General features: G+C 37.6%; 1 protein-coding gene across 2 annotated transcripts in view; it reads right to left on the reverse strand.

The window, feature by feature from the left end:
• The window catches only part of LOC139935272 (epithelial splicing regulatory protein 1-like), a 39,383-nt gene that overhangs the window by 8,441 nt on the left and 3,935 nt on the right, over positions 1 to 27,007 (reverse strand). For both annotated transcript variants that reach the window (XR_011785790.1, XM_071929785.1), the window contains exons 3-13: positions 23,175 to 23,397; positions 15,983 to 16,078; positions 12,773 to 12,827; positions 11,723 to 11,833; positions 8,949 to 9,081; positions 7,197 to 7,239; positions 6,232 to 6,329; positions 3,214 to 3,420; positions 2,456 to 2,737; positions 1,965 to 2,151; positions 834 to 1,141 (exon numbers count right to left, since the gene is read on the reverse strand). Coding sequence is in view for 1 of the 2 variants with exons in the window: in XM_071929785.1 (XP_071785886.1) it covers positions 834 to 1,141; positions 1,965 to 2,151; positions 2,456 to 2,737; positions 3,214 to 3,420; positions 6,232 to 6,329; positions 7,197 to 7,239; positions 8,949 to 9,081; positions 11,723 to 11,833; positions 12,773 to 12,827; positions 15,983 to 16,078; positions 23,175 to 23,397 (1,743 nt within the window). In the remaining variant the exon portion in view is untranslated. The remainder of the gene's footprint in view (positions 1 to 833; positions 1,142 to 1,964; positions 2,152 to 2,455; positions 2,738 to 3,213; positions 3,421 to 6,231; positions 6,330 to 7,196; positions 7,240 to 8,948; positions 9,082 to 11,722; positions 11,834 to 12,772; positions 12,828 to 15,982; positions 16,079 to 23,174; positions 23,398 to 27,007) is intronic.

Here is a 27,007-nt window from a genome sequence, read left to right on the forward strand (position 1 = left end):
CGTATAAGAATATCATCGACAAAATAAATAGTCTCAGCTTGGTTCGTATCTTTCTTTCAAGTACAACTTCAAAAGTAATTCATTAATTTTAATAAATCCTTTATTAATTTATCTTCTTCATTGGTTTTGCCTTGCTATACTTCAGTAAGGATTAGTCACCGGCAATAAAATGCATCATTTGTTGTTGGAGTTTTTGTGCATGTGATGAATAAATTAGTTCCAAAGCATACCACAGATTAGATTTGTGCAGTTTATAGAAGTGTACATAACCTTCAATGTTCCAAATTAAAGACAATTCTGATATTTTACATAATTTTACAATTGTTTGAATTTAGTGTCGGCTACAACTATGGATTAAACCTGTTTGAAAAGCCTTCAGACATCTTAATTGCAAGGGAATAGTGAATGTAAGTAAATAATACAGACTTACTTTGAATAGTCTGTGTACACAATGGTGAAAATAAGTTGCAATTAGCCCATACCCCACTTGTCATGCCATAATGGTACTGGGTGCTATGGAAGTTTGGTTGAAACAAATCAAGTGTATTGGGTTTTCTCTGTAAATTTGTGCTGGTGCTTCAACAGTTTGACAAATAGCTGAATCCAGATGGAAACACAAGAGGATCAAAGCAAAATTTGGCTTTCAAGTTGCAAAAAGGAAAGTGGGTGATTGTGGTTTCTTGATGTAAAATGGGGGCTTGAGTATGATGAATGGTTTTGTCAGGGTCTTTTCAGCGGTTCCATCCAAAGTTGCAGATGTACAGATGTTTTGTTTGCTTTGTAAAAAAAATGGTTTACTTGTTACACCAATGAACCATTCTACTGTCACTCACCCCATATCCCTGGAAGAATTGGGCAACCTCTTGCGGGGTAGCTCCACCATGCAGCCCCCTCAGTCGGATAATGGCATTATTGGCATGGGGGTGATGGTACAACTGGCTGGTCGTTGGCGATACCGGGGGACTCGGGAAGTAATACAAGGGTTGCTGGATGTAGGTGTGCGTAGTCTGCTGGCGAGTCTGCTGATGAATGGTTGGAAGAGCAGCGGTGGTAGGGATGAGGGAACCGGGAGCACTGGGAGAGTGGAGTTGTTGCTGGTAGGGGAACGGGGGAGTTGTTGGTGCTATTGCACTTGGTACTACTGTAAAATCAAATTGAAAGGAAATTTATACAGTGGTTTTGAGCTGGAGAAAATAAGTTGAAATGTTACTCAAGTTGACTACAGGCTGCTTCCATAACGAGGGAACTATCTGAAACTAGTGCCAAAGGTGTACACTCAAACTAAAGACATGACAGTTTTTACAACTCTCACATCCTTTAGAAAAAAAGTGTTAGCAAAGAAAGGGCTAAGCATTTAATGTGAAAGTCTTGTTTTAAGACAACTGAGCAAGAAAGTTTGATTGACTTTTTAATTATGCCATTCATAAGTTGTTATTCTGGGATGGTTAAATTCTGCAAGGGAATGGGAAAACATGTCTTGGGGGCAATTCTAGCAACACAAGTGTCACAGTAATGCCATATTTTAGTCAGGAGCTTACAGCTTCCTATTATTTGGACAAAAAGTACTTTCTGTGCCTGGATTTAATCTTTGTTTGTGTCTCAGGCATTTTTGTTTCTGTTCCCAGACTACCTCACCAAGACTTGAATATAAAAAAAGGGTTACACCCTATGTACCGACACCCCTCATGTATTTTCATAATCTTAACCCTGACCCTAGCGTGTAGATCATCAGGTTTTTTTTCTTCAGGGTTGTTGAAACATGAGGGTGTTGGAATATAGGGCAATCATCACAATAGATGGATTGCACATGACATCACTAACCACCATCTTGAATGTATGACAATCCAAATGTACTAGTAAGTATGCTCTGCACAAGACTCTTAGCCAATGACAGACTTTCATGTATGCACGTTTCATCAAAGATGGCAGCCAAAGCCAGGGGTCTTTAACTTCAACAATCTTACCTTGCTGTGTCTGAATAGTTGCCTTATTTCTGGCTCCACTCATCAGGGCTAAGTTCATCTCATCTCCGGAGCATTGGAAGACCTCAACATAACGCTCCCCCATGTACTTCCTATGGCACAGCTGGGCAGCTAGCAGAGCTTTCTCTGCAGCCATCATCTGGATGAAAGCTTCTCCTGTGGGATTGCCCTGGAAATACAAAACCAATCAAGATAAGTGTCCAACCAAAAACAACCAAATGTGTGCAAACATTCATTTATTCATTTTAGTTTACACCAGTGATGACGAGTACCAGACATATTAAAGGAGTTTCTACTAGATATCTTTCTAGACAGTGCTGTTTCATTATTCTTACAGAGGTCATCAACCCAACATTTTAACGTGCTCCATTTAGATTGCCAGTTTGGTACAAATCACTGGCATATAACTCGGGTGGGATTCAAACCCACAACCTCTGCAACTAAAAGGATTGGTGTTACATGTAAGTACTCACCTGCATGGTGTAAACCATGTGGACTCCATGCGGGCGAATGAATGATGCCGTCTCTCCCAAGAACCTCATGATGTCATCAATGGACGCCTTGAAGGGGAGTCCCCGCATCCTGATGCAGTCCCTCACCATGCCGCAGGTTATGAGTTGCTGGGGTACAAAGGAGGCGTGGTGCGGCTGTGGCATGATGTGAGCTTGGGGTGGGTGGATGATATTGGGGACCATGACGTTGGTGGTTGGAGGACCCTCTGGCATGAGGGGCTCTGAGTGGAGACGGGAAAGAACCTGAGGAAAGAGGAGGAGAAGGTTGAGCAAAATTCTTATGAAAGGCAGTTTTAAAACTTGAAGAGGGTGAAAATTAAGATGTATAGTTACAGAAAATGGCACATTACTTTAATGCTTTTGATGTGAACCAAATGTTGTCAGCTTGCCTGATTAAAATTTTTGGAAGACTGATTGAAGTCCTTTGAGAGGTTCATCACTTCTTGTCAATTAAAGATTTTTTTATGACAATTCGATCAATCAACTATCGAAGAGTCATCAATCTTGCCCTTTCAAAAAACAAAAGAATACAGGCCTGTCACTTAAGGAAGAGTGAGATATGGAAATGTTCAACAATAATTTGTTGGCTGTTCTGGGACCTGGCCGTGGATAGTATTCACAATTCATCATTAACTTTGAAGACACCTAAATGGGTTTAAAACTTTTTTTTTTTGTACATTCAGTACTCAACTGAGCAGTAGGAAGTTTATTAGTCATACCTGCTGTACTTCAGCTGTTGTACTGCGGAAGATCTCAATGTATCTATTCTTCAGGTAATCCTTGTGTTTCTCCAGAGCCTTATTGGCTGCCTCCTCAGTGGCAAAGAGAACGAAGGCATCGCCAGTCATCTTCCCGTTCCGCTGTTTCACAAACAGTATCCCTTCTTCACCACTAGAGACAGGAATGGCTGGCCCAAAGAAGTCCACCTGCAGATAAAAACAATAAGTTCTCATGACTTAAAGGCAGTGGACACTATTGGTAATTACTCAAATAATTATGAGCATAAAACCTTACTTGGTAACAAGTATTGGCGAGCTGGTTGATAATTTAAAACATTTTGAGAAATGGCTTCCTCTGAAGTAATGAAGTTTTCGAGAAAGAAGTAGTTTACCATGAATTTGATTTTGAGACCTCAGATCTCGAAAGCAAGCATCTGAAAGCACACAACTTCGTGTGACATGTGTGGTTTTTTGTTTCATGATTATCTCGCAACTTCAACAACCAATTGAGCTCAATTTTTCACAGGTTTGTTATTTTATGCATATGTTGATATACACCAAGTGGTCTTTGACAACTACCAATAGTGTCCAGTGTCTTTAATCCTCTCAAAACATTCTCTGTAGTTTTGGATTAGAAAAAGCAACCAGTTGTCTCAATTTTTCACCCTGTTGCTTTGATGAGAATTTCGTCTAGTGCAATGTATCTGGTAGTTTTGAGCCAATGTTATGCATTCAAAAACATCTGATGACATTTTAAAATCGGCAGCTCTTGTGACTTTTTCAGACTTTTCGAAAAGGGATTTTTTTTTCTTTTACAGAGTATGAGCTTCTAAGATCAAGGTGATAAAAAGTGCCTCATACCAGAACCAGGGTTTCCTTTTACCATACAATTCTAAAGCTCAAAAGAAAAATGTCTCCATGTTACTGTAAACCTTTTTACCAGTTGAACCAGTCAATGTTTAGGGAATTTTTTAAAGGGGGTGATTTTTGGATGGCGGGATGGATTAAAGCCATTGGACCCTTTCGGTACAGAACAAAAAATAAAAGTTCACATATTTACAAATAACTTACAGGGTTTACAGAAGGTAGTGGTGAAAGACTTCTCTTGAAATATTATCCCATGAAATGCTTTACTTTTTGAGAAAACAGTAAAACAATATAAATTCTCGATAGCGAGAATAACGGATTTATTTTAAACACATGTCATGACACGGTGAAACGCGCGGATGCAAGGGTGGGTTTTCCCGTTATCTTCTCCCGACTCCGATGACCGATTGAGCCTAAATTTTCACAGGTTTGGTATTTGATATATAAGTTGTGATACACGAAGTGTGGGCCTTGAGACTGTTTACCGAAAGGGTCCAATGGCTTTAAATAATGTTTAATATGAGATTATTTTTAAAAAAATTGCAGAGAAAGATAATGTGCAAGAGGACCTGCACTTATCCACGCCCCGGGTGGAAATCTATCCACCAGCAAACGAAAAAACCCGCTGCACCTTTCCACATGTTAGCCAAAATACACCTTAAATGGATATGGACATGACCAGTCTTAATTGCCAACAGTGAAAAGTGGCTACAAAAAAGGTATAGCACTAAGGCCAAGATGGTAGGGTGCGTCACCTCCATGAGCCTGAAGTCCCTATAGGGGTCGAGTTTGAAACCTAGCCACCTGTAAATGCAAGTGTTTTGATTCTAGAGAGCATGTTGTCTCGATCTTAAAAAACACTGTTCATTTCAAGGTAACACACCACAGGGGAAAATGGGTAAGTTGTAACTTATTTTGCGTTGAACAAAAGGAAATATGTGGTTTATATATTTATAAAAGGAAATGTTATTAGAGTGACATTTGAACCTATGACCTCCAGATTAATGTGCCAGTGATATACCATTTTATCAATTTTGTCTCTGTTTTACCCAAAATTGATCATTGTTGGTAGGAAGATAATGTATCTTCATCCTCTGCTATCTAGTATACACACCATGCAAACATAATGAGAGAATTTCATAAAATCAGACAAAACCAACAAATATTTTGTGTTGTTTCCAGCTGCAAGTTTATATCAAACTTTAGACCGCAGCAATCAAAATAAGCCAGGTGATTTGTCAGGTCTTCAAATGCTATTTTGAATCGTTGGCAAAGTTACAGTTTTAGAGGATCAGTACCGATATGAATTTTATAATCAGTAAGCCAATCAACTTGAAACCAAATATAGTGACTGTCCTGTGATATGTACCCAAATGAAAAACTGGAAATATTCCAACAGCAAGTCACTTTACCCTCACAGAGTTTACCTTAACCTTTCAGAAAGACGGCCTAGACCCTTCCAAGAACACAAGTCCCAAGCCCTACACCCTCTAGTCACCCAAAATAAAACACTTGAACACCAAAAGGAGATAATTTTGTCAGGGAACTTACATCAACTTAAAACATTCATTCATTTTGTTTTGTTCTTCAAAACACAAGTTTTGCATCAGTGCCAAGTGAGCCCTGTAGAACACAGTTGTTTAATCAGGGTGAGTATTCATAAAACGAAACAAATTATAAACTGACTTTAATAAATTATATGCCTACTGCAGATTTTGTAGATGGTTTCAAACTTAGTTTTTACAGTTAAGGCAGGAGCAGCTGAGGTTTCTTGACTTTAATTCCACTTCTGAAGTGCAAAATATATGACGACAATATAGCAGAGAACCTAGTGAATATATTTGTTGAGGCTTAGAAAAAAATACCTGGAGAAGGAGGGCTTCAAGTTAAAAACTGAAAATAACATACCCAAGCCCGACTGTAATTTTCTTTTCATTTGTTATCCCAAAAAGGATTTTATTCATTAAATGAACACTGTGACTAGTATCTTGCCTTCTCAACAGCTTGCAATAATCTGGACTATTCTTTTTTCTTCTTTTTCGTAAACAAAATATATGAAAACGGTGAAAATTGAAATTGAAAAAAGTAAATTTTGATTTAGGGGGATATTCAAATTAAGATATGTTAATACACAACACAGGTATAACTTACAACTTCTTTTGCAGAGGCAGTAAATGGCAATCCCCTCATGCGAACAATGATGTGCCCATCATCCCTGGATAAGAACATGGCAGCATCGCGAGAGGTCCCTGAAAACAGATAACATTCTTATTAATGACAAAGATATTCTGAATCTTCAACATACTCTTTCATTTCAGTTTATTTAATTTAATTTATTCTGGCTGTGAAGCAAAGGACTCTGAGGGAAAAGTAACCTAATCACTGTAGTAGCCAAGAACCAAACAAATTTTCAGTTTTAGATGTGGCAGGAAAACCCCCAGAAGAATTATTCCATGCAAAAACATTATGTAGTAAGGTGTAAGTACTTAAACCATGTAGTGATGACGAGATTCAAACCACGGTCCTAGAGGTGGAAAGTGGGGAAAGATACCACAGTAAACGCCAACCTGACTGCCCTATTTCGCAGAATACTTTGGAACAAGTATATATATAACTTTCAGTTAAAGGCAGTGGACACTATTGGTAATTACTCAAAATAATTGTTAGCATAAAACCTTCTTTGATTACGAGTAATGGGGAGAGGTTGATGGTATAAAACATTGTGAGAAACAGCTTCCTCTGAAGTGACGTAGTTTTCGAAAACCAAGTAATTTTCCACGAATTTGATTTTGGGACCTCAAGTTTAGAATTTGAGGTCTCGAAATCAAGCATCAGAAAGCACACAACTTCGTGTGACAAGGGTGTTTTTTCTTTCATTATTATCTTGCAAATTCGACAGCCGATTGAGCTCAAATTTTTACAGGTTTGTTATTTTATGCATATGTTCAGATACACCAACTGTGAAGGCTAGTCTTTGACAATTACCAATAGTGTCCACTGCCTTTAAGCAAATTAATTTTGTAGTAACTTAGAAGGGGGTTAGTACACTTGTTACAATTGTGTGAATGATTTAACCTTTACATCTGTATATTTTTGATAGAAATGTAAATCCATACCTGCTGCAACCTTGATAAATTCGTCACTTGTTCCCTTGAAAACCTGAATAATATCAACAAACAAATAAATTTGTCATTACAAAACTTAAAATAAATACTTAGTTGTCAATATTGGTAATTCATAATGAGTGGAGAAAATTCTCAAAATATTTGTGTTTGTCTCCACAACCCTTCAAGTTTCAACATTCAATTAATATGATGTACAATTCAGACTTTTTAAACTGATAAAAATTGGGGAGGTAGTGCTTTCTACTCTACCGGCCAGGCTTCGGACTGGTGATACCCAAGTAAACATTCGTATGGACTGTAAAGGAGGGTAACCCTGTTTCAGCCCTAGGAGTAGGTGCAACCCACACCTTGAAGTGGCCTTCAGGCCTTGTGTGTCTGGCGACTTGCATAAAATTAAAATAAAAAATTATATAAATTAAGCTCATTGCTTTTCAACCTGACTGCATCTCTTAGAGTGTGATGTTTGTGTGTTGTGTTTGTTGTCTTGTAGTCGTTGAGATGGAACTATTTACAGGATGATGGAAACCTGCAGTCGTTAAAATTGTGCTTTTTCATAATAATAAAAAAGGCTGGTATGAATTCATCATGATGCAGATATTGTGCCAGTTTCAACCACTAGAGAACCGAGTGCAGTATTCCTGAGATGTTTTTCTTCTAGTTCTTGCTGGTACTATCGGCAGTATTTTTCCTGCATAACTAATAAACCATTGTATTTTATGCGACCATATGGTTTATCTGAATGGACTGCATATGCCACATGATGGCTTCAAACAGAGGTCACATTTTAATATGCATTTGGTTTTGCAATAGCATTTTTTTTTTGCTTTGCATGATGCCTGCTTTTTTATTGGTAGCATAGCAGATGTTGTTATTAGCGAAAACCTTTCTTTTTAAAAATTGCCGATATTTGACTCTGTACCCTCAACATTAACTATTTTCTCTCTTCAGACTTAAAGACAGTGGACACTATTGGTAACTGTAAAGGGTGTATTTCAACATTATGCATATTAATAACAAACCTGTGAAAATTTTAGCTCAACTGATCGTCAAGTTTGCGAGATAACTATGAAATAAAAAACACCCTTGTCACACCAAGTTGTGTGCTTTCAGATGCTTGATTTCGAGACCTCAAATTCAAAAACTGAGGTCTCGAAATCAAATTCGTCGGAAAATTACTTCTTTCCCGAAAACTACGTCACTTCAGAGGGAGCCGTTTCTCACAATGTTTTATACTAACAACCTTTACCCATTACTCGTTACCAAGTAAGGTTTTATATGCTAATAGTTATTTTGAGTATTTACCAATAGTGTCCACTGCTAAAGTGATCAAAGGTACACCAGTCGTTTTTATTTACATCTCACTATTCTATGTATTCTTTGTTGTAAATTATTTTGCCAAATGACACATCACTTTTTTTTTTATGCAACACATGTGTTATAATACAACTTTATAGTGGCAATACCATGACAATTTTGTGCTATTTTGTCAGCAAGTGTACACCATATTTACATGAAAGTTTCACATGTGACTTTTAATTAGTCTTTCTTTATCATTTTGTCTTGAAATTAGCACTGCAAAAATCGAAGTATAACCCTTACTTTAAAGTAAACATGATCCTTGTTTTTAAGTGATATCTATTTGAAAACGAAAAGGATTTTACAACTCTTGAATCATGTTTTTATTGGGGGTTTTCAACTGATAATGGGAAAAATAATAACATCGAGAAATAAATAACTACATACCTCTACATATCGGTTGCCCAAGTTATGCCTGTGTCTCTGCAAGGCCATGTCTCTATGTTGGGATGATACAAAGTGCACCATGACCTCGCCATTCCTCCTGCCATAGTGGTTTAAACACAATGCTACTCCACCCCTAAAATCACCACCAGACCAACACAAACTTGTTTATTGACAAATTAATAATAATTATACACAATCACCAAATATTTTGTTGAGGGAAATAATGGCCTTGATGTCATGAAAAACTACAAGACTGTTTACTTCTCGTGAAAATGGGCCCAGGGAGCAGAGACTCTGTTTTGTAGTTATTCGAAGTAATACAAAAAACATGCAAGATATCGAGAGCTTACTTTAAAAAAAAAAATCATTATTTTACTAGGTTTCATTTTTGAGAATTTTGCGATAATTTCTACCTCAAAAATAGCAAATCTTTTCATGAATCAAATTTCTGAATTTCTAAGCAGAGTCTCTGCTCCCTGAACCCCCACGAGAAGTAAACAAGTTAACGTTGTAAAAGAAAATTAACGTTATTCAAAACTTTTCTCGAAAACATATTTCCTGTTTATGAGGACTTATGATTACATTTTCTCGATGAGAACAGAAATGCTTTTTGTTGAATTTCAACAAACGTCAATATCTCAAATGAAGAAAAAAAAACACCGAAAAGACACCCGAAAAATTGGTAGGTGTGAAGTTTGTTTTAACACACCTTTTATTACACAAATAAATTTCAGTTTTGGTTTGTAAAACTTCAGAAGCAGAAAATAGTTTCACACGGCAAAATGTTCGTCATGATATGCCACGTTTTTCTATCAACAGACGAGAGTCTTTTCTATCAACAGACGAGAGTCATCTGCACTTTTTTCTCCTTTCTCAGTGTTTTGCAACAGTAGTTTATTATAGTTCGTGTTAAACTCTCCGTGACTCGCATGAGCGATTCAGCCCTCGCCCACACATAACAATCTGGGCAGAACCACTATTAAATGAGAATGATCCCTGATAAATGACTATTGGTATTGATGAACTTTGTTTACCGGTTATGAGCATGATCCAACCTTAGTGGATTTAAGTGGTGATATTTTTTTCGGCAGCCATTTTGTTTTGTTTTTTTCTTGCACAACAAAATAAGGTTTGCAAATTTTACAAAAATAAGTAAGGGACATCGGTCATAAAATGATTGATGGCAGCTTTGGCTGTTTTGCTTTTCCAGTTTGGCTTTAAGTGTATGTGCTTTGCTGAATGCCTTTATTTTGTGGTATATTTATATTGGTGTGATATTCGATAAAGAATGGACCCTATATAACAGTGGTGGCTGTTGGTTATTAATACTGTAGAATTGTCTTGCATTTATAATTGATTGTGTATTATGAGGACTTTTTTATTTCCATTTTAATGCCATAGGTCAACCCTCATTCCAATTTATTCCAAAGGGCAACCCATTTTTCCAATGATTGAAATGTCAAAGTTTTTCAACCGGTGTATTTTTACAGACATGAAATTCCTGGACCGGAGAGGTGTTGCTTTGTTACAATGTATGAAATCGTTCAAATTCTATGAAATCAGGATTGAGTAAACATTGGTCGAATTAAATCATTACATTTTCTTATAAAGGGAAGGTACACGTTTGGTAATTACTCAACACAAATATTAACTACAAAAATCTGACTTAGTAACGAGCATTGAAGAGCTGTTGATATAGCATAAAACAATGTAAGAAACGGCTCTCTGTGGAATTGCGTAGTTTTTGAAAAAGAATATATTTCTCACTAATAATAATAAAACAAAGTTCTTATAAAGCGCACATATCCTAGACTCTAGATCAAGGCGCTGAAATAATAAAAGGCTTCTAGCTAGAAGTCTTTTATTTCTATCTGAACGCACACCAATTCCTCCAACAAGGGTGTTTTTCTCTCATCATTTTCTCGCACTTTTGATGACCAATTCAGCAAAAAAATCACAGGCTTGTTCTTTTATGCTTATGTTGGGATACACCAAGTGACGAGACTTGTCTTTGACAAACACCAAACGTGTAATTTCAAGCAAGAAATTATCAACAAATTTCCAGTTAAAATGTCCAGTAAATCTATTAAGAAGAGCTTCGTCCTGGTTGAAATTAATTGACATTTATGTTGCGATTATAATTACGACTGTTGATGTAATATAACGAAATATGATACATCTATAAAGGTTAGCTTTATGGGACACGTGCAATATTACATGGGACAACTAAACTTTCATCCACCCCACAGCTGTCGACTGCGTGTTTCGATAACCGTCCAGTAAATTATCAGTGGTCATTGTTACCGAGGCATTATATATTTTATTTTCTACAATTTAATAAATGCAATAATTGTATCAAAAGTTGATGGGGAAAATTTACGAGCATTTAATTAAAATGTTGAAACTAACGAACTCTACGGCAAAAAGTCAGTAGTAGCATCAGGTCGATTTCTACACCAATTTTAACTCTTTTTAGGTGAAACATATTGCCTTATTTGGACTACTATGGCTTCAAAACGCGTTTGAAATATTTTTTTATTAAATAAATACGGTTGGAAAGATGTTGTAAAAATGAGTAGATATAATATTATGATCCTCACAAATTACAGGAAAAATCAATTTGGTTCTATTCAGTATAGAAAATGTGCATCAAATCCGGACGTTTGTTTAAGCAATTTCAGTTAGTTTCACTTCGGTGAATTACACCAACAAATAAAGAGCATGATTATTAAAAGTTGCTGATAGGTAGCTTGATATATAATTGTTTGACTTACTTTGCAATATTAAGACCCTTGAAGAACCGGAAGACATCCCTGTCTGATGCTTGCCACGGTAGACCTCTAGCTTTGACTACCGAGTTGTCTGGAACAGTCTCTGTTTTATCACTACGATAAATCAAATTGGTGACAAGTGTAGATTAGTTCATTAATTTGTATTCAATCAAAAGATGTTTTTGAGAAAATTGCATTCCGGAAGTGTTTAACTTCCAATCAGTTAAATTGATTTCTTGTAAAATTAAACTCCGGAATTTTCCTGACCTCGATATCTAATCAATATCGATTGATTTTTGTGTGAGTTTAAAACCCGGAAGTGTTACCTCTTGACATTGATAACTAAATCAATGTAATCGATTCATTCAAAACCATATCGACACCTTGTCAATGCATTGATTGAAAATTTTATCTGTTCTATAATAATCTATGAATCGTTACATAATTAACATGTTTATCTAACTCGATATACAAACCCCGTTTACCTTTGAATAATAGGAATGTTTCTACACCACAACTTTCCCTTTCCCCGATTCTCAACCCCCCCCCCAAAAAAAAAAAAAATAAATAAATAAATAAATAAAAATAAAAATAAAAAATAAATAAATAAATAAATAAATAAATAAATAAATTGGCCAACAGTGTGACCTGATTGATTATAATGACTATTGGTAAAAGATCATGTAACTGAATTGTAAAATATTCCATACCAAAATGTACCATAGCTCAGAAACAATGACACTTATGGTGGCAAAGTATGCTGAAAATGTAAAAGATTTGTCTTTCCTGTAATACCTTTTTTTTTTTATAAATACACAATTAATTTGTTGTTATCACTGATAGCATTATTGTTATTATTATTATAAATTATGAAGAATGATTAACGTTCACGTCCTGAACAACGTATCATTTTTCACTGATGTTTCACACGGTATGGATGAGCATCACACCTTGGTAATCTAAACCGGACCATCACAAGTCCTTGTTATTATTTATCATTAGCATTAGTCATTTCTCAAGTTCTTCCCCCACAATAATTAAAATAGAACTTACAAGGTACCGGGCTCGTATTTCCTACGGACTTGATCGGGATTCGTAAACCTATGTCCTGTAAAATATAATAAAAGAGAAACAGAAAACCAAAAAACGAAATGGTAAATATGGATAGATAAGTATGGAAATTTTGTTTATTCTCTTATCACAGTGCGACATCGCAGTAGTTTTTTTACGCAGATATTTGCACGTGTAAAAATATATTGGCATTGAATTTTTGTTGTGTCCATATCGATTGCTATATTTGCCACGTGTTGCGCTATCAACACATGGGAATCCTCCATATGGTGAAGAGAAATTCAATCTCGCTACTTCATATTATGCAGAATTACATATTCCATCGGTCATTAAAGGGGGAGAATACATAATTTGCTTGTTGGAAGATAAATTCATTTATCTTCTTTTAGATATTTGTTTTGCATGCAGCATCAGAGTCCAGCTTTCTCACCAGAAGCCGATTAGGGCATACTGATCGAAACGTCGAGCTGAAATGAGTTTAGAACCACCCCAACTCATTTAAAGATTACATTACCGCAAACCTTTCCACATTGTATTTCCACCATACACAGTTTCAAATCCTACTTTTTATCTTCTTTTAGTTTTCGAAACACACTACACAAACAACATGTGTGGTATCAACAAACTACAGTTTGTTATGTTGTACAGTTGTTATGTTATCCCAGGGAATTTGTGTACGTTTATACTGGTGTATATCTTGATTGGAACAACCGAGCAAAGCTATTTCTCAACTGTTGACTGCATCTGTTTTTACATGGAGCTAAACACATGTGTACTGGTTGCACTTGAGCTTTTATAACTAGAGATAGTGAAACAAATATTGTTCTCGGTAATTTCTATGTACTATTAATTGTATTTTTATCCAAGCAATTAAATTACTAATGTATAAACTTCTGTCCGTTTTACTTCTTGTTTATCGGTGAATATTTTTCCGCATGGAGGCTTCACTTGTCGCCAGAAGCGAGTACACCTATTGTCATTTAATGGTGAATAAATTACCGATTACTAAACTGAATGTTAATTATTCAAAGATTTTGCCAATAAAGGCCATATGTCGTCGTGTTTGTTTTGTTTGGAGGGTGTTGTGCAGAGTTCAGAATAATATTATTCCGTCCAAAGGCATTATGCTGTGTGAGAGAAAACTTGCAACGTGTACAGACAGACGAAGAAGTGTTGTATACCTCCCCCCCACATACTATAGACCAATCTTGCAGCTTGACAAAATGCCTTCTCATGAAGACAGAGCATCGAAACGTCGAATTGTTACACAACCGGTTCTTTTCAGAACCGAAACTTAGAATGGAGATTGTATGTACACGCACGTGTTACCAGCTCAAATCTGACTAAGCATTTCTTTCTTCAATTTATTACTAAACTTGCTTCATGTCAGGGCAAAATTTGATGGAGATGTTGAGTAGTTAAAATTAGCTAAGCATATAAAAGTCCCGCTGAGCAGAAATCCGTTACCAGGCCCAAAACATGCAATTGTCCCATACTTCGCTCACATGGTTCCATATTTATTTTGGGTAAGCGGATACATTTATGAGTACATCTGCTCAACTTCTTTACAGAACTTTGGCCCAATTCCTATATATCACGGTAAATTTCATGGAAGATAAATTTCCATTCACAGAAAACTTCTTATATAAGCATAACAAAACACTCCCGTCTACCCCCAGAGGCACAAACAGCTGTGTTACATAAGAAGATTGGCCACAGCATTGTTTGGTATTGGAGGCATAACTGCAATGGCTGGTATTGGAGGCATTATACTGCATTGGCTTTACCTTTCACAATAGCCTACTTTTCTACAGCTTTTATAGCAGTTTAATTCGTTTGTTCATTGGAGATGAATTACAGAACAGGAGTTATTAACGATAGAATCAACAGGGACAAAATATGATGAGAAACTTGGATTTCCAGAGAGAGGATTTCCTCAGAGGAGGGGACTTCTTGCTTCACCCATGGAGGAAGTAAGAGAAGTAGCTCGAACGACCCGCAAAACCGCAGAGTAACAAAAGAATACCCTGACAATGCCCCTGTCTGACCAGTGGAAAAAGATAGGAGACCTCCAGCTGGACGGCCGATTAACGAGCAGGGTTAGATCTCTTTGTTCAGAAGGTGCGGTACCCCCAGTGTGCACCGTTGCCTTCGTGTAAAGTTGAATTATTGGAGACAAGAATTGTGAATATACACGTTTTCATTTACCGGTGTGGTGTTTCACGGAAATATCATGGCATATTTTTACATTTTTTGTGACTTTCCTGTCACTAGCGGTGGTTCAAAACTTGAGTAGTAGCACACGAGGGTGGTTGGTATTCAATTGTGTTTTTCGATTTGGTGAGCAAAAGTATGCACAATTTTTATCAGGTCTCAAAAAAGTTTTTTTTCCGTACAATATCCATACGACACCATAGTTGAGTGAAGAACCAAGTGCGCACGCGCAAACTCACATACTCGCCCATTGTTTGTATAAGGTATGTGGATGATTACGAGGTGTTGTTAAACGACCGCGGTACCACGGGTTCGACTTTTGAAGTCCCTTCGTTCGAGCTCCTTCTCTTCCTTCCTCCATGCTTCACCCATCAATCTTCTTTTTTCTAAGACACTTGACACTTTTGGTAATTGTCAAAGACCAATATTCTCACTTGGGGTAACCCAGCAACGCATATAATAACAAGTCTGAGAAAATGTTGACTCAATTGGTCATCGAAGATGCAAAAGAATAATCACAGAAAAACAACCCTGTTGCACACAAATGTGTGTGCTTTCAGATGCCTTAAAAGGCATTCATAAATACCTCAGACAGTTTCGATATTCCTATTGGTGGAGAGCGCGTCACGTGGGTGTGTATAGATCTTTGTTTATGACCAGTAAAAAGTGTTGAAACATGGGCGTGACACGCGAGCTTGCACCTGCTCTTATAAGACAGTTTCTTCATTCCTATTGGTCGAGAGCAATACCTTTCCCTTTCTCAAAAAAACTACGTTCTTTCAGGGGGGAGCCGTTTCTAAAAATGTTCTTTTATCAACAGCTCCCCATTAATCAACAGCTCCCCATTATTGCTTATTACAGAGTAAGTTTTTTTTATACGAACAATTATTTTTAGTAATAACCAATAGTGTCCAGTGCCGTTAAATGTTGAAGGTTTTGCTTTTGAAGTAAAAATTTGTAATATCTTTCGATCCTTACCTTCGCCGATAAGCCTCTGCACAATGCTTGCCATAGCTCGACACTCATCCAGGCCAGTTTCTGTGAAGTTGTAGTTTCCTGTATCAATCTTTAAATCTGACAAATAGTTTGGTCAAGGAATTTTTCACGAATTTTTGATAAAAGGAAATAATCCTGAAAGTTCTCTCGTCCACTTCCCCTAAATGAGCTAAGGCGATATGAAGACATGCTCGTTGTGTCTAAAAGGTTTGTATTTTGGTAATGAGGAAACTCAAATTGCAAATACTTCAGTTGATGGCGGCATACAGAACATTAAGTGGGTGCGAAACGGGCAGAAACAGTTGGCTAACATTGTTATCAATATATTCACTGTTCAAACTAAAAGGAATAACATGAAAAGTGAACGCAAATATTGTTATATCATTGCAGAGAAAGATGGCAGATTAAGTAAAGACATTTCGTACATAATTGCCCCAAAATATTCCCCCTTTTAGGGCACAGTGTAGATACATTAATGTGTAAGGCATATGAATTGTTGGTTAGGGCACTAGAAAATGTGGGTACAAGTGCCCCTCCCCATTCCTGCAAGTTGCTATAGCATAGAGAAATACTGATGCTTCCCTCTAGATTAGGCGGTACATGTATTGTCATTCAGTATTGCACCTACTTGTAGTCATACAAATAACACAGATAGAACTTTGGCCAGCAACAGTCGTGTCGCGAATAAAGGGTTAAATAGCTATCACCCGACATAGGCAGTTTTTAATCCAGCACAGACAATCGTTAATGGCCCCTTTGGTAACAGATTCTTTGACGATTATGGCTACAAGGCGAGCTTGGTGGGGTTAGTCAACAACAAGGGGCTAGTCAACAACGCTACTAAAATTCCCGGGGACCGGGGAAGCTTCCATACTATTGAGAGAGTGCTGATATAGGTCACGTTGGTGTAGATACCACCACCATCGGGCACCCGACCAATATTTAAGGTGGCCTTTTTAAATCTGATCAAACATCAAGAAGGCTGTTTGTGGACAGGCTCATGGCTGCAGCTAGGGCCCGTCCGGCTGTTTGAACCCCGTGCTTGACTGAGGCCTGTGAAAGCCTCGGTAGGCGCCATTAGTCGTGGTTTCGCAAAAGTGGTTACAAACAATTTCTGCTTCACAACAATTTTTGCTTCAGACCGTTGGTTAGTCATATCCATGCAATATAAATGCAAGCTGTCCCTGAGAGCGAATTGAATATGATTAAGTATAAAGTAGGCCTATAATGCCCAACTGAATACAAATGCATTAAAAAGATGCAGTTCGATGATTTCACAAAGTATATACAAAGCAATATGTATTTGGATGAAACAAAAATTGGACAACTAAGGTTCATAACCTGCGTCTGCTGTTTTTTTTAAACACAAATCTGATCATGCAAAAAGTGTTTACTCCAATGCTCTAACAAAGGACCTAACCTTGTGTAGAAGTATTCTCACGCTGCACGCAATCAAGAATCGATACCAGATGATCAATACAATCATTGGTAATCCGGCAAACCATTGTTGTGCATGAAAACATTCTTCAGAAATCACCAACTATTCGATAACCTAGTTGTGTGAATACACCACGGTGTTCGATCAGTGACACGAAAAGCGTGACCAAAACCGTTAAATCTGGGCACGGATGTCCATACAGCACAACAACTCACCGGAATAAGGTCACCAGGTAAAATATCATATTATGACACATCATCTGTGGCTGGTATCCTTTTTTGCTTAGCAGGAATTCTTAATGTTTGTTTTGCGGTAAGAATTGGTTTGGTTTGCGGTAAGAATTCTTAACTAATAATTACTCAATGAAACCGGGCCCTGTCCTTAATGCAATACAAAGTACTACCACAAACAGAAACGGGTACCAGGCGAAATACCACGTCTCGTTTTTAGTATGGTAATAATAATATCGAAGTCTTATATAGCGCACGTACCTACCAAACAAGGTACTCAAGGCGCTGAGTATATACAAACTTTCAGAAAGATAGGTTATTGCAGTGATGAATTCTGAGACCCAATTATTTAGCACCTTATAAGGGTTTACAAGGTGCTACCCAAGTCCGAATACCGTTCTACACGCAGCAACGGACCAAGAGCAATTCCCAAGGGCGTGGTCTTCTGGGAACAGATCATCACTTCCAAAGTTTAAACTATTGGCAGCTAAATGCTCATTTTATATATTTAGATCCCAATAGAACTACACATTTCCCATCGAGTGGTGATTGATAATATCATGCAGCAATTTTGCTCCGACACATAGTTCGTTTGTGCTTATTCTTGATCGAAATGTGTTGTGTCCATCTCTCAGCATGGGTCCTGAAACCACATACGTCTTCGACCAACCAAACTCAGTGGACCAATCACAGATCCGTACAGGGGGGTCATTGACCAACCAGAGTGAAGGCATGCAGTAAATCGCAGGCGTTAAACCACCACATTACTTTGAAATGGCCCCAATCTACCTGTATGACAAATAAAACAAGATGGCAGGCGAACAAATGCCTGAACTCAGAACTATGAACACAGATTCCAAATCCGTCTTGAAGATTAACTTCTATGGATGGTGGTGGATAACAAAAAAGTGTGGCTACTTTGAGATTTCGCTCCGAGTTGTGCGAGAGACCTGGGATTATTGTATTGATTTTCTTAGAAATCCCAGTATCTCAGAGGGTGCCCATTCCTGCGGAGCATGTACTCCTTTCGTGTGGGTGGATAAGTGATGAAGCCCAGTCACAAAGGGTATCTGGGCGTGGTTTATACGAATTTATAGCAAAAGGGTTTCTGGTGGGGAAAAAAAACTAACAAATAATGGCATGTTGTTTTGACCCAAGCAGGGCCTTCCTTGGAGGCTACAATGGTTTCACAACAGATCCAAACTTCAGGTCTGTGTTTTTCTTAATGATGGTTAAAAAACTCTGATTGAATCCAGCTTTTCAAGAGCCTTTCAAAAGAACTCCATCCAATTGTTGTTAAGCGCCTCTCAAAGAGCTTGGTGTGTGATTGGGTTTCGGTTGATAAAGGACATGGTCGATATCACTTAATAATGGTTCTATAATAGATGTTAAATTTGCATTGGGGATAAAGAATATTAATTTTGGTTTTTTACCCATACACCGATGTGTGTTAGCATTGTATACTCAGTACTTTCCCGAGTCCTGTGACAAAATATCACAGGCATGTGATATAAAATGGTTCTAACCATGGAGGGTCCTGCTACTCTTTTTGACGTTATTAAAACGTTAGACTAGTCCTAAGTTAGGACGATTAGCTAGTCCCAACTCCGTAGCTCTTTCTAAAATCCACAGAAGCTGTATAACCAATGCAATTGCGGGAACAACACTGTGTTGAAATATCACATACTGGAAATGCGTTCTAAATATTATGTCAGGGTTTGGTGAATCTAACACTTTGAATGGTGTCCCTGTGGTAGGTCTACGTTGGATTTTGTTGACATTCCTGACTGTATTTCCTTCATTACTAATCCATACATTGCCCTTTGCAAACGGCATTGACGGGTAACGCTATTTCAAGGTTGAACTTACAAGAGAGAGTCAACCGCGTGTAAGTCCTTTGGGTTCAAACGAGTCAAAAGTTGAGAAGATGACCTTACGTTCAAGTTTAATTATAAGGTATTGCCCGTGGCTGGTCCTGCGTTCGTGATAACCATGGATTTCTGTCCCATTCGAATCACCGTGGTCCAGTGGTTAGAGTGCAGGACTTGCAATCACAAGGTTGTGGGTTCGAATTTCCCAGTTAACCGCGGATTTCAAAATGACTGGAATAATAAGTATTGCCGTCTAGTTACTGAATCACAATTTCCTGATTTGTGCGATTCATAATCATAGACGTTAAACCAAAGTTTGTATGAGAGAGATTGGCTGTTGTGGTAGTTTGCCGAGTTCCCTTTCCAAACAAACAACCGTGGATAGAACAAAGTGTAGCCCTGGTATTGGTGGGACGCTATATATAGTCTCCGTTGCACTGCAATGGGAGAATCCTGCCTGGGCTAGAAGGTGTAGCTAACTGATATTCTTGTTTTCTGCTTCATTGCGAAGTTGGTTAATCATATATTACGTCAACCAGACATGTAGGTGATACAATATGTATTTCTGTGTTAGATGACATGCATTGTATTATACATGTACACCAATATCACATTTTAATGAGTCAATTGATAATTAGGGACATTTTAATCGCTTCTTTAGAGTTGTGCATCAGTGTACCTGCCAACTTTGACCAGTGAACTTACCCTTTTCACTTAAACAATATGGTAGTGTTTTTAAATCTTCACTCGAGATTTATTTGGCGCCCAATCCGTTCATATGCACAAGAAGGTGCACAATATAATACGATGGAATGGTTAACAAGTAACCCAGGCTTAGTTTACACATTATGATTTTGTAGTCCTGGCGAAAAATGGTAAACAACCACTTGGTTAAACAACTTTTTATGGTTTGACTTGAACTCTGCGGGATACCGCAGGGGTGCAACCACTAGAAAGGAACAGCGTTGTATTGTTGCGGGCATGCGTAATACTGTCGCCAAGCTGTATTAAACATCTAAGTCCGCATGAGTGGTCCGCGTTTACCTAAAATAACTAAAAAGCCCGTGTAAGTTTGAAGGTAATTTATCAACAGATTGAAAAACACAAAACTGAAATATTCTTTCTTTGGTGGGTATTTTTTTTTCTTTTTTTCTCAAAGTTGATTTCTATCATTGCATGTCGATACGGTGGATGATTTTGGGTTCACACGGGGAAGGTCTTCTGGAATAGCCTGTCTAGGTCAACTCTTTGATTGATGATGTATAGTAGCATGCCATAGCTTGGATTTTAAGCTACATTCACTAGATACCACAACAGCAAACTGAATAGGTACTATCTAAGCTAGGTCCACTGCGCATGCCTCAATATTGTAACTTTAATGTACTTTATACCTTCTCTATTTTTTTCGAGTTCATTTGTGTAAGTAAAAAAGATAAACCTAAAAATCAGCCTACGCCTCTTTTTAGTACCGGTATAATGTATGCATAAATACACAACCATAAATAAACAATCGTAACGCACTACTTTGTCTCGAAAATCACCTGTTTCAAATGGGGTTTTTCTTCATCACGTTAATTCGAAAGAAAAGAATTTTGGGACGGTATTCAGAACTTTTTGCGACATGCATTGGCGACTTGTGATTTAGGCAGTCGGTTAGGAGAAAAGCTCATCATATGAGGATTTTGATTTCAAAGTTCCAACCAAAGGATGTCTAACCACTCCATATATCAAACCACAGAACATGGTAGGCCTATGCCTAGTCCAAGCCACCAGACATCCAATCACAAAACATCTTAACTCACAGAAAAAGAACATCTCGAAATCAATTCCATTGATATTTCAGACTTTGGATTTTTATAAAATACCGGTTATTATATCTAAAACTGGTTTCGATGGCCTTGTAACACATAAAATGAAAATTGTTCCGACATTGCCCCACAGCAGTGTTGAAATTTTATAACAAGCGGCTGTTAGCCTTCGTGGAGAATTGTATAGTACACTCGCAGATCTGCATGTAAAACAAATTGTCGGCGTATGGCCATGGGCTATTCAGTTCCCAGCGTTTTTGAAAGGAGTTGTGCACGCGGAACGGGTATTTTCTTTTTCTATAGCAAGATATTTACGTGGATCGATCGTAGCCATTATGGTTGGCTCCAGATTGTTGTGAATGGTTCAGTTCCCTGGATTATCAGATCTGTGGCTCTCTACAGCCAGGGATGGCAGCTCTTTTCATTGTTGTGGAGAAAAGACTTGATCAATATTTCTTAAACCTACATGCTGTTGTTCGATAACGAGCTGAATGCGAAATTTTGTCATGATTTGTGTAGTTGTTAATGGATACATCTGTGATTGCTGCAGTGGGTTCGTCTGGTTTGGTCGTTAGGTTTTCAGTTTGTAATTTGTGTCGTCTGAGTGGTTTATTTTAATGATATTCATAAAAATGTACAAGTGAAAAGCACTGTTCTAGAATTTGCAAGGGTCGTGAGTTCGAATCCCATCCGAATAATATGGCTGCGATTGGGAAAGTATTTAGTAGATAGTGTAACACACATCAGTGTATGGGTAAAGAAAATAATATAAAGTGAAAATCAGTTTTGGGAGTCATGTGCATAAAACTGCACCTTGGGTATAAAAATAGCAAAACCAACGTCCAGGGAAAAATATAGCCTACACCCAAACAAATCAATATCGGTTATGTCTTCGAAAAGTAATCACTGCATGGGGACCTGAGACAAAATGGAACTTAAATTGATAAGTCTATGCGTTCATCTAGTAACAAAAAAAAACGTAAAAGGACCATTTAGTTGGATTATCTATAAAGGACAATACTATTAAATGAGATTACACGGTCATTTTAGTCATTACTTTCATTTAACCAAATGCAGACCGTTCTTGACTTAAGCAGACGTTAAGTCCATACTTCACGCGAGCATACACTGAACAAAAAACCTATAGGTAAATATTGGCCCACCATTTTGCTTAAAACAAATGCAAATAGGCCATGATAAATTGTACAAAGAGAAGTTTGTGCAACAGGTGTTGCAACCACACGGTGCAGAGTGTGTTCAGAGCGGGACTGTGCAGTGTCTCGCGCATGGACCATTCCATATGTCACAACGCACATCCTGTGCATATCTAATTAAGCTTTGAAAAAGAGCGTATTGTATTTTCTTTATAAATCCATATTTCCATATAATAGGTTTATGGTAATGACATGCCTAATGTGTGATACACGTGTAACAACAAATGAAGAACTGGGTTGGAGTTGACCATTACTCAAAACTATTTGGCGGCAAGACGTCAGTTTCGGGTCCCTAGACGTGTTAATACATTTATACTTCATGATATAAAACACAATCGAACATAGACTATTGGTAATAATTAATTTCACAAGAGATGCACCAATCAGTTTGCGAGTTGAGTATTTTGTAAGGTACGAAGTTTTATATACATGGGCCTACACACAATGCATTGAGTTGTCCTGATGAGACGAACTTAGCTCTTACATAATTGAATAAATATAGATGTTTAAGTCAATATTTCTCTGGTTACCTTTCAAACCTAATCAAACATTCCTTACCACAACGTCACTTCGCACCATAGAAAACTTTCTCTCATTTCAATTCAAAGGATACAATCTGCCATGTCCTTGACCGTGGTAATTGTGGTGGCACCCGGATGGAACTTGTGTAGCTCCTTTCTCAGATCGAAGAAGGAGTGGAAGAATTCTGGAAGCTCGACATTCTTGTTGAGTGACTGCGGGTGTATACATTGTCGTATGTGGAGCTGTCCATCTGTGATGAGACAAAGTGTGTTTCCCTGGCTCAAGTTCAACTCCTTGTATAGGTAATCTTCGAACTGAGAAGAGAAGTTAAGAGCAAGAGTTCAGAATGAGATAGACAGTGTATAATGGTGCAAAATCTCAAAAGCAAAATTTGCCAACAATTATTCCAAAGATTATTGCAACTTTAAAAATATATATCAGTATATACAGGGGATGTAATCTAGAGCAAATTAAAGAGTGATTTGCATACCAACAGAAAAACAAAACAATATATAAAGCCAGTCGTAAGCAATTCATTCTTCAGTCATACTGCACAAAAAAATTCTTTGAGATGCGGTAGCTCGGATATTCATAAGGAGTTTCAGAGTTTGGGAACGGCTTCTGTAACACGATCGTCATTAGGGTGTGGTGGTTTTAGGGACACGGCCCGAACAAATTGTCAGAGATCAGTTTTAAGCCTGATATGTTGGATTACTAAACCAAGTGACACTTGTGATAAAACACCTGTGAATTGAACCTATTGGTCATCGAAGTTGCATGAAAACGATGGGAGAATAAAACACCATCGCTGATTGTTTACAATTGTGGGCTTTTATGTCCGAGAAAGGCTTCATCGGCTTTTGGAGGAGGGACCCCCTCCTTTAAAATTGGACAACGCATCCCAAGTAAACATTTTGATGTCTTAATAAAATCGGTATTAAATGTTTGCCGTTCGCTAGTCCTTTTTCAAAAACTTAATAATGTTCTGCGTTTGCCAATTAAAATTGAGCGGTTGTTTAATTTTCAAAGAAATCGCAGTTCCTCCGCACCCTGTAACCGCCACGCCCACGAGCCACGGCAATCCTTGACGCCCACTTATTGATACATCACAGGTCAAGCTAAAGTTACTTTTAAGTTGTGACCATGAAAAGCCACTCCGTTGGTTGGTTGTTCCCCGGGAGCTCAAAACGACCAAGAGACAGGGTAGACGACTTCCAAACACATTACATTTAAATGATAATTCCGGTATATATCTGAAACGACTAGGGCGTATAGTGTAACGCTGTTCCGACTCAGTGAATCCTTTCGACGAGGGTGCTGGAATTTGGTATTTTGCGGTTGAGTTGGGAAATTAGATTTTGGTAGTTTGTCTGATTGTGAATAATGGATCCGTGGGCCGTCTTTTATAATAGTTTCAAAAGGCACTGGGCTGAAATTAAAGCCCGTCCCATCTCAATGAAATTAACTGGTAATCCGTAGTTGTTAATTATGTTAATGCATAAAAAGTGCACCCTTTTACGAGTGTACGGTTCAATTCAAACTCAAGGTTAACGATAAGTTCGGTTCTTGTATCCGTGCACAAATCGAACACCCTGGCCCCTCCCTTTCCCACCCGAACAAAACAAACAAACAAACAACAGTGACCACAAAACACCAGCCACAGTTGTGACCGATTTTGATTTCATGCTCAGCAGTCATTCCTACTGAGTCATCGAAAATAGTATTGTTTTAATGAGATGCATATTGTCAGCTGTGTTCTCTTACGAACACATTGCAGCAAACCTCTAAAAGGTATGATTTTTTTTGAAAATACAATCCAACAATTGACTATTGCAAAAACAAGCCTTGTGTTTAACCAGGATACGACCAGCTGTTATCTAACGAAGAAATACCTGTTTTGCAAACAACCCTTAAAGGCAGTGGACACTATTGGTAATTACTAAAAATAATTATTAGCATAAATTCTTACTTGGTAGTGAGTTATGGTAACTACTCAAAATAATTATTAGCATAAAACCTTACTTGGTAGTGAGTTATGGGGAGAGGCTGAGAGTATAAAACATTGTGAGAAACGGCTCCCTTTGAACTGACGTAGTTTACGACGAGAAAGAAGTAATTTTCCACGAATTTGATTTCGAGACCTCAAGTTTAGAATCTGAGGTCTCGAAATCAAGCATATATGAATGCAAACATCTCCATGTGATAAGAGCGTTTTTTCTCTAATAGTTATCTCGCAACTTCAATGGCCAATTGAGCTCAGATTTTCACAGGTTTGTTATTGTATGCATATGTTGAGATACACCAAGTGGGAAGACGTGTCTTTGGCAATTACCAATAGTGCCCAGTGTCTTAAAAAGTTAGCTGCCATTTTTTTTAAGAGAATGCAATCCGACTACATGTATTATTGCAAAAACAAGTTTTGTGTCAAAGTTTGCTCTGGGCAAAATACAACAGTAATTTACCAAAAACACGTCTATTTATCACATTATATTGGGATCGCATATCTTTATCTCATGGATCACAATTACAACATCGATTAAGCCTACTAGTTATGCAATTGTGAAGGACTTCGAAACCCTTTGTCCAAAAAGAGCACTTCAATTCGGGTTTTTCAATTAAAAGATAGTTTAACAACACAACACAACACCGGGATTTTGAGTTTAAATGCATTGAAATATAACCTGAATGTGGTACCAATTTCTGTTGCAAATATAGCTTTAAAACAATTAGTACCAACGCATTGGAAGTCTACGAAAAATGCTATACCAGCACATTTCCCGAGAATATTATAATTCGCTCAGAGCGGATATTCATTACTGCAAGGTTCTTCACGAACCCACCATTTGTATCCTGTGATTGCAAATGAATATATTTATAGTTTTTACATTTTGAGCAAAGCTGTCCGTCTTTCAAGTTTTGTCGTTTGGCTTCTATCGTCAAGCTTTTAAAAAATTCTCTTGAAGAAACTAAACACTTTCTTATTTCTCAACTTAGGTTGGTTGTTGTGCTTCGTCTTTAAAGTGAGGTAGTTACTCCTAGAACAAAAACCTACAGTGTGCCTCTGATTCGTGGGTTACGTATGCTAATTAATCAGGTGGTATGGACAAATCTGCATAACTGTAATAATGCTGGTAGTATCAGAAGCACACACCGAAAATTACAAACGCAAAGGTCTATATAGGCCTACGTCTATAACGCTTTGGTGATGTTCGAAAAAAAGAAAACTGCATAATAGATATTATGTGTTTTAATTTGAAAGCTTACTTTCTTTTTATACATCTAATATCAGTGACAAATACCAGTCTGCTGTACTTAAATGAGCCCGAGTCCAGCTGAAAAACTATATGAATTTATTGAAGTTTTGTCAAATTGAAATAAATGTTGGAATACTCATGGCATAAACAATTGCGTCATGAATATAAACGCCTTTAGAATTCCTCCACCTTAAAAAGTTTTCTTAATTTGTGCAACGTTTCTTTATCGCACTGAATATAATTATTGGAGACACCACCAATTCTTGTTAGTACAATATTATGCATCGTATCCAACAGTGGCCTTGCCACAAAGTGATTTTTGTGTCGTTGTGTATGAATAACATCTTTTCCATTTTTCATCTCATTTTCCTGTGGATCCCCCAAAAAATATCAACAACGGAGTTTACAAAATACCACAATAATGAGAGCGTGTGTATGATCGAAGCGCTTGTTTCCGTTCCGGAAACACCCACTTCTTATGAAAGGATTGAAAAACAAACGCACCCTTCCCGCGCGTGCCGCATGCCACGCAAACATGGCACAGCACGTGCTAAAAGCTTCAATTAAAACGACGCCCTTCCAACCGCCTCTCCCGGCCGCTGCCAACAGCCCTATCTATCTTGATGGGTTTACGGTACTATTAACAACTCATTACCATTGTCGCTGTAAT

The sequence above is a fragment of the Asterias amurensis genome, chromosome 3, assembly GCF_032118995.1.
Source record: "Asterias amurensis chromosome 3, ASM3211899v1".
NCBI lineage: Eukaryota > Metazoa > Echinodermata > Asteroidea > Forcipulatida > Asteriidae > Asterias > Asterias amurensis.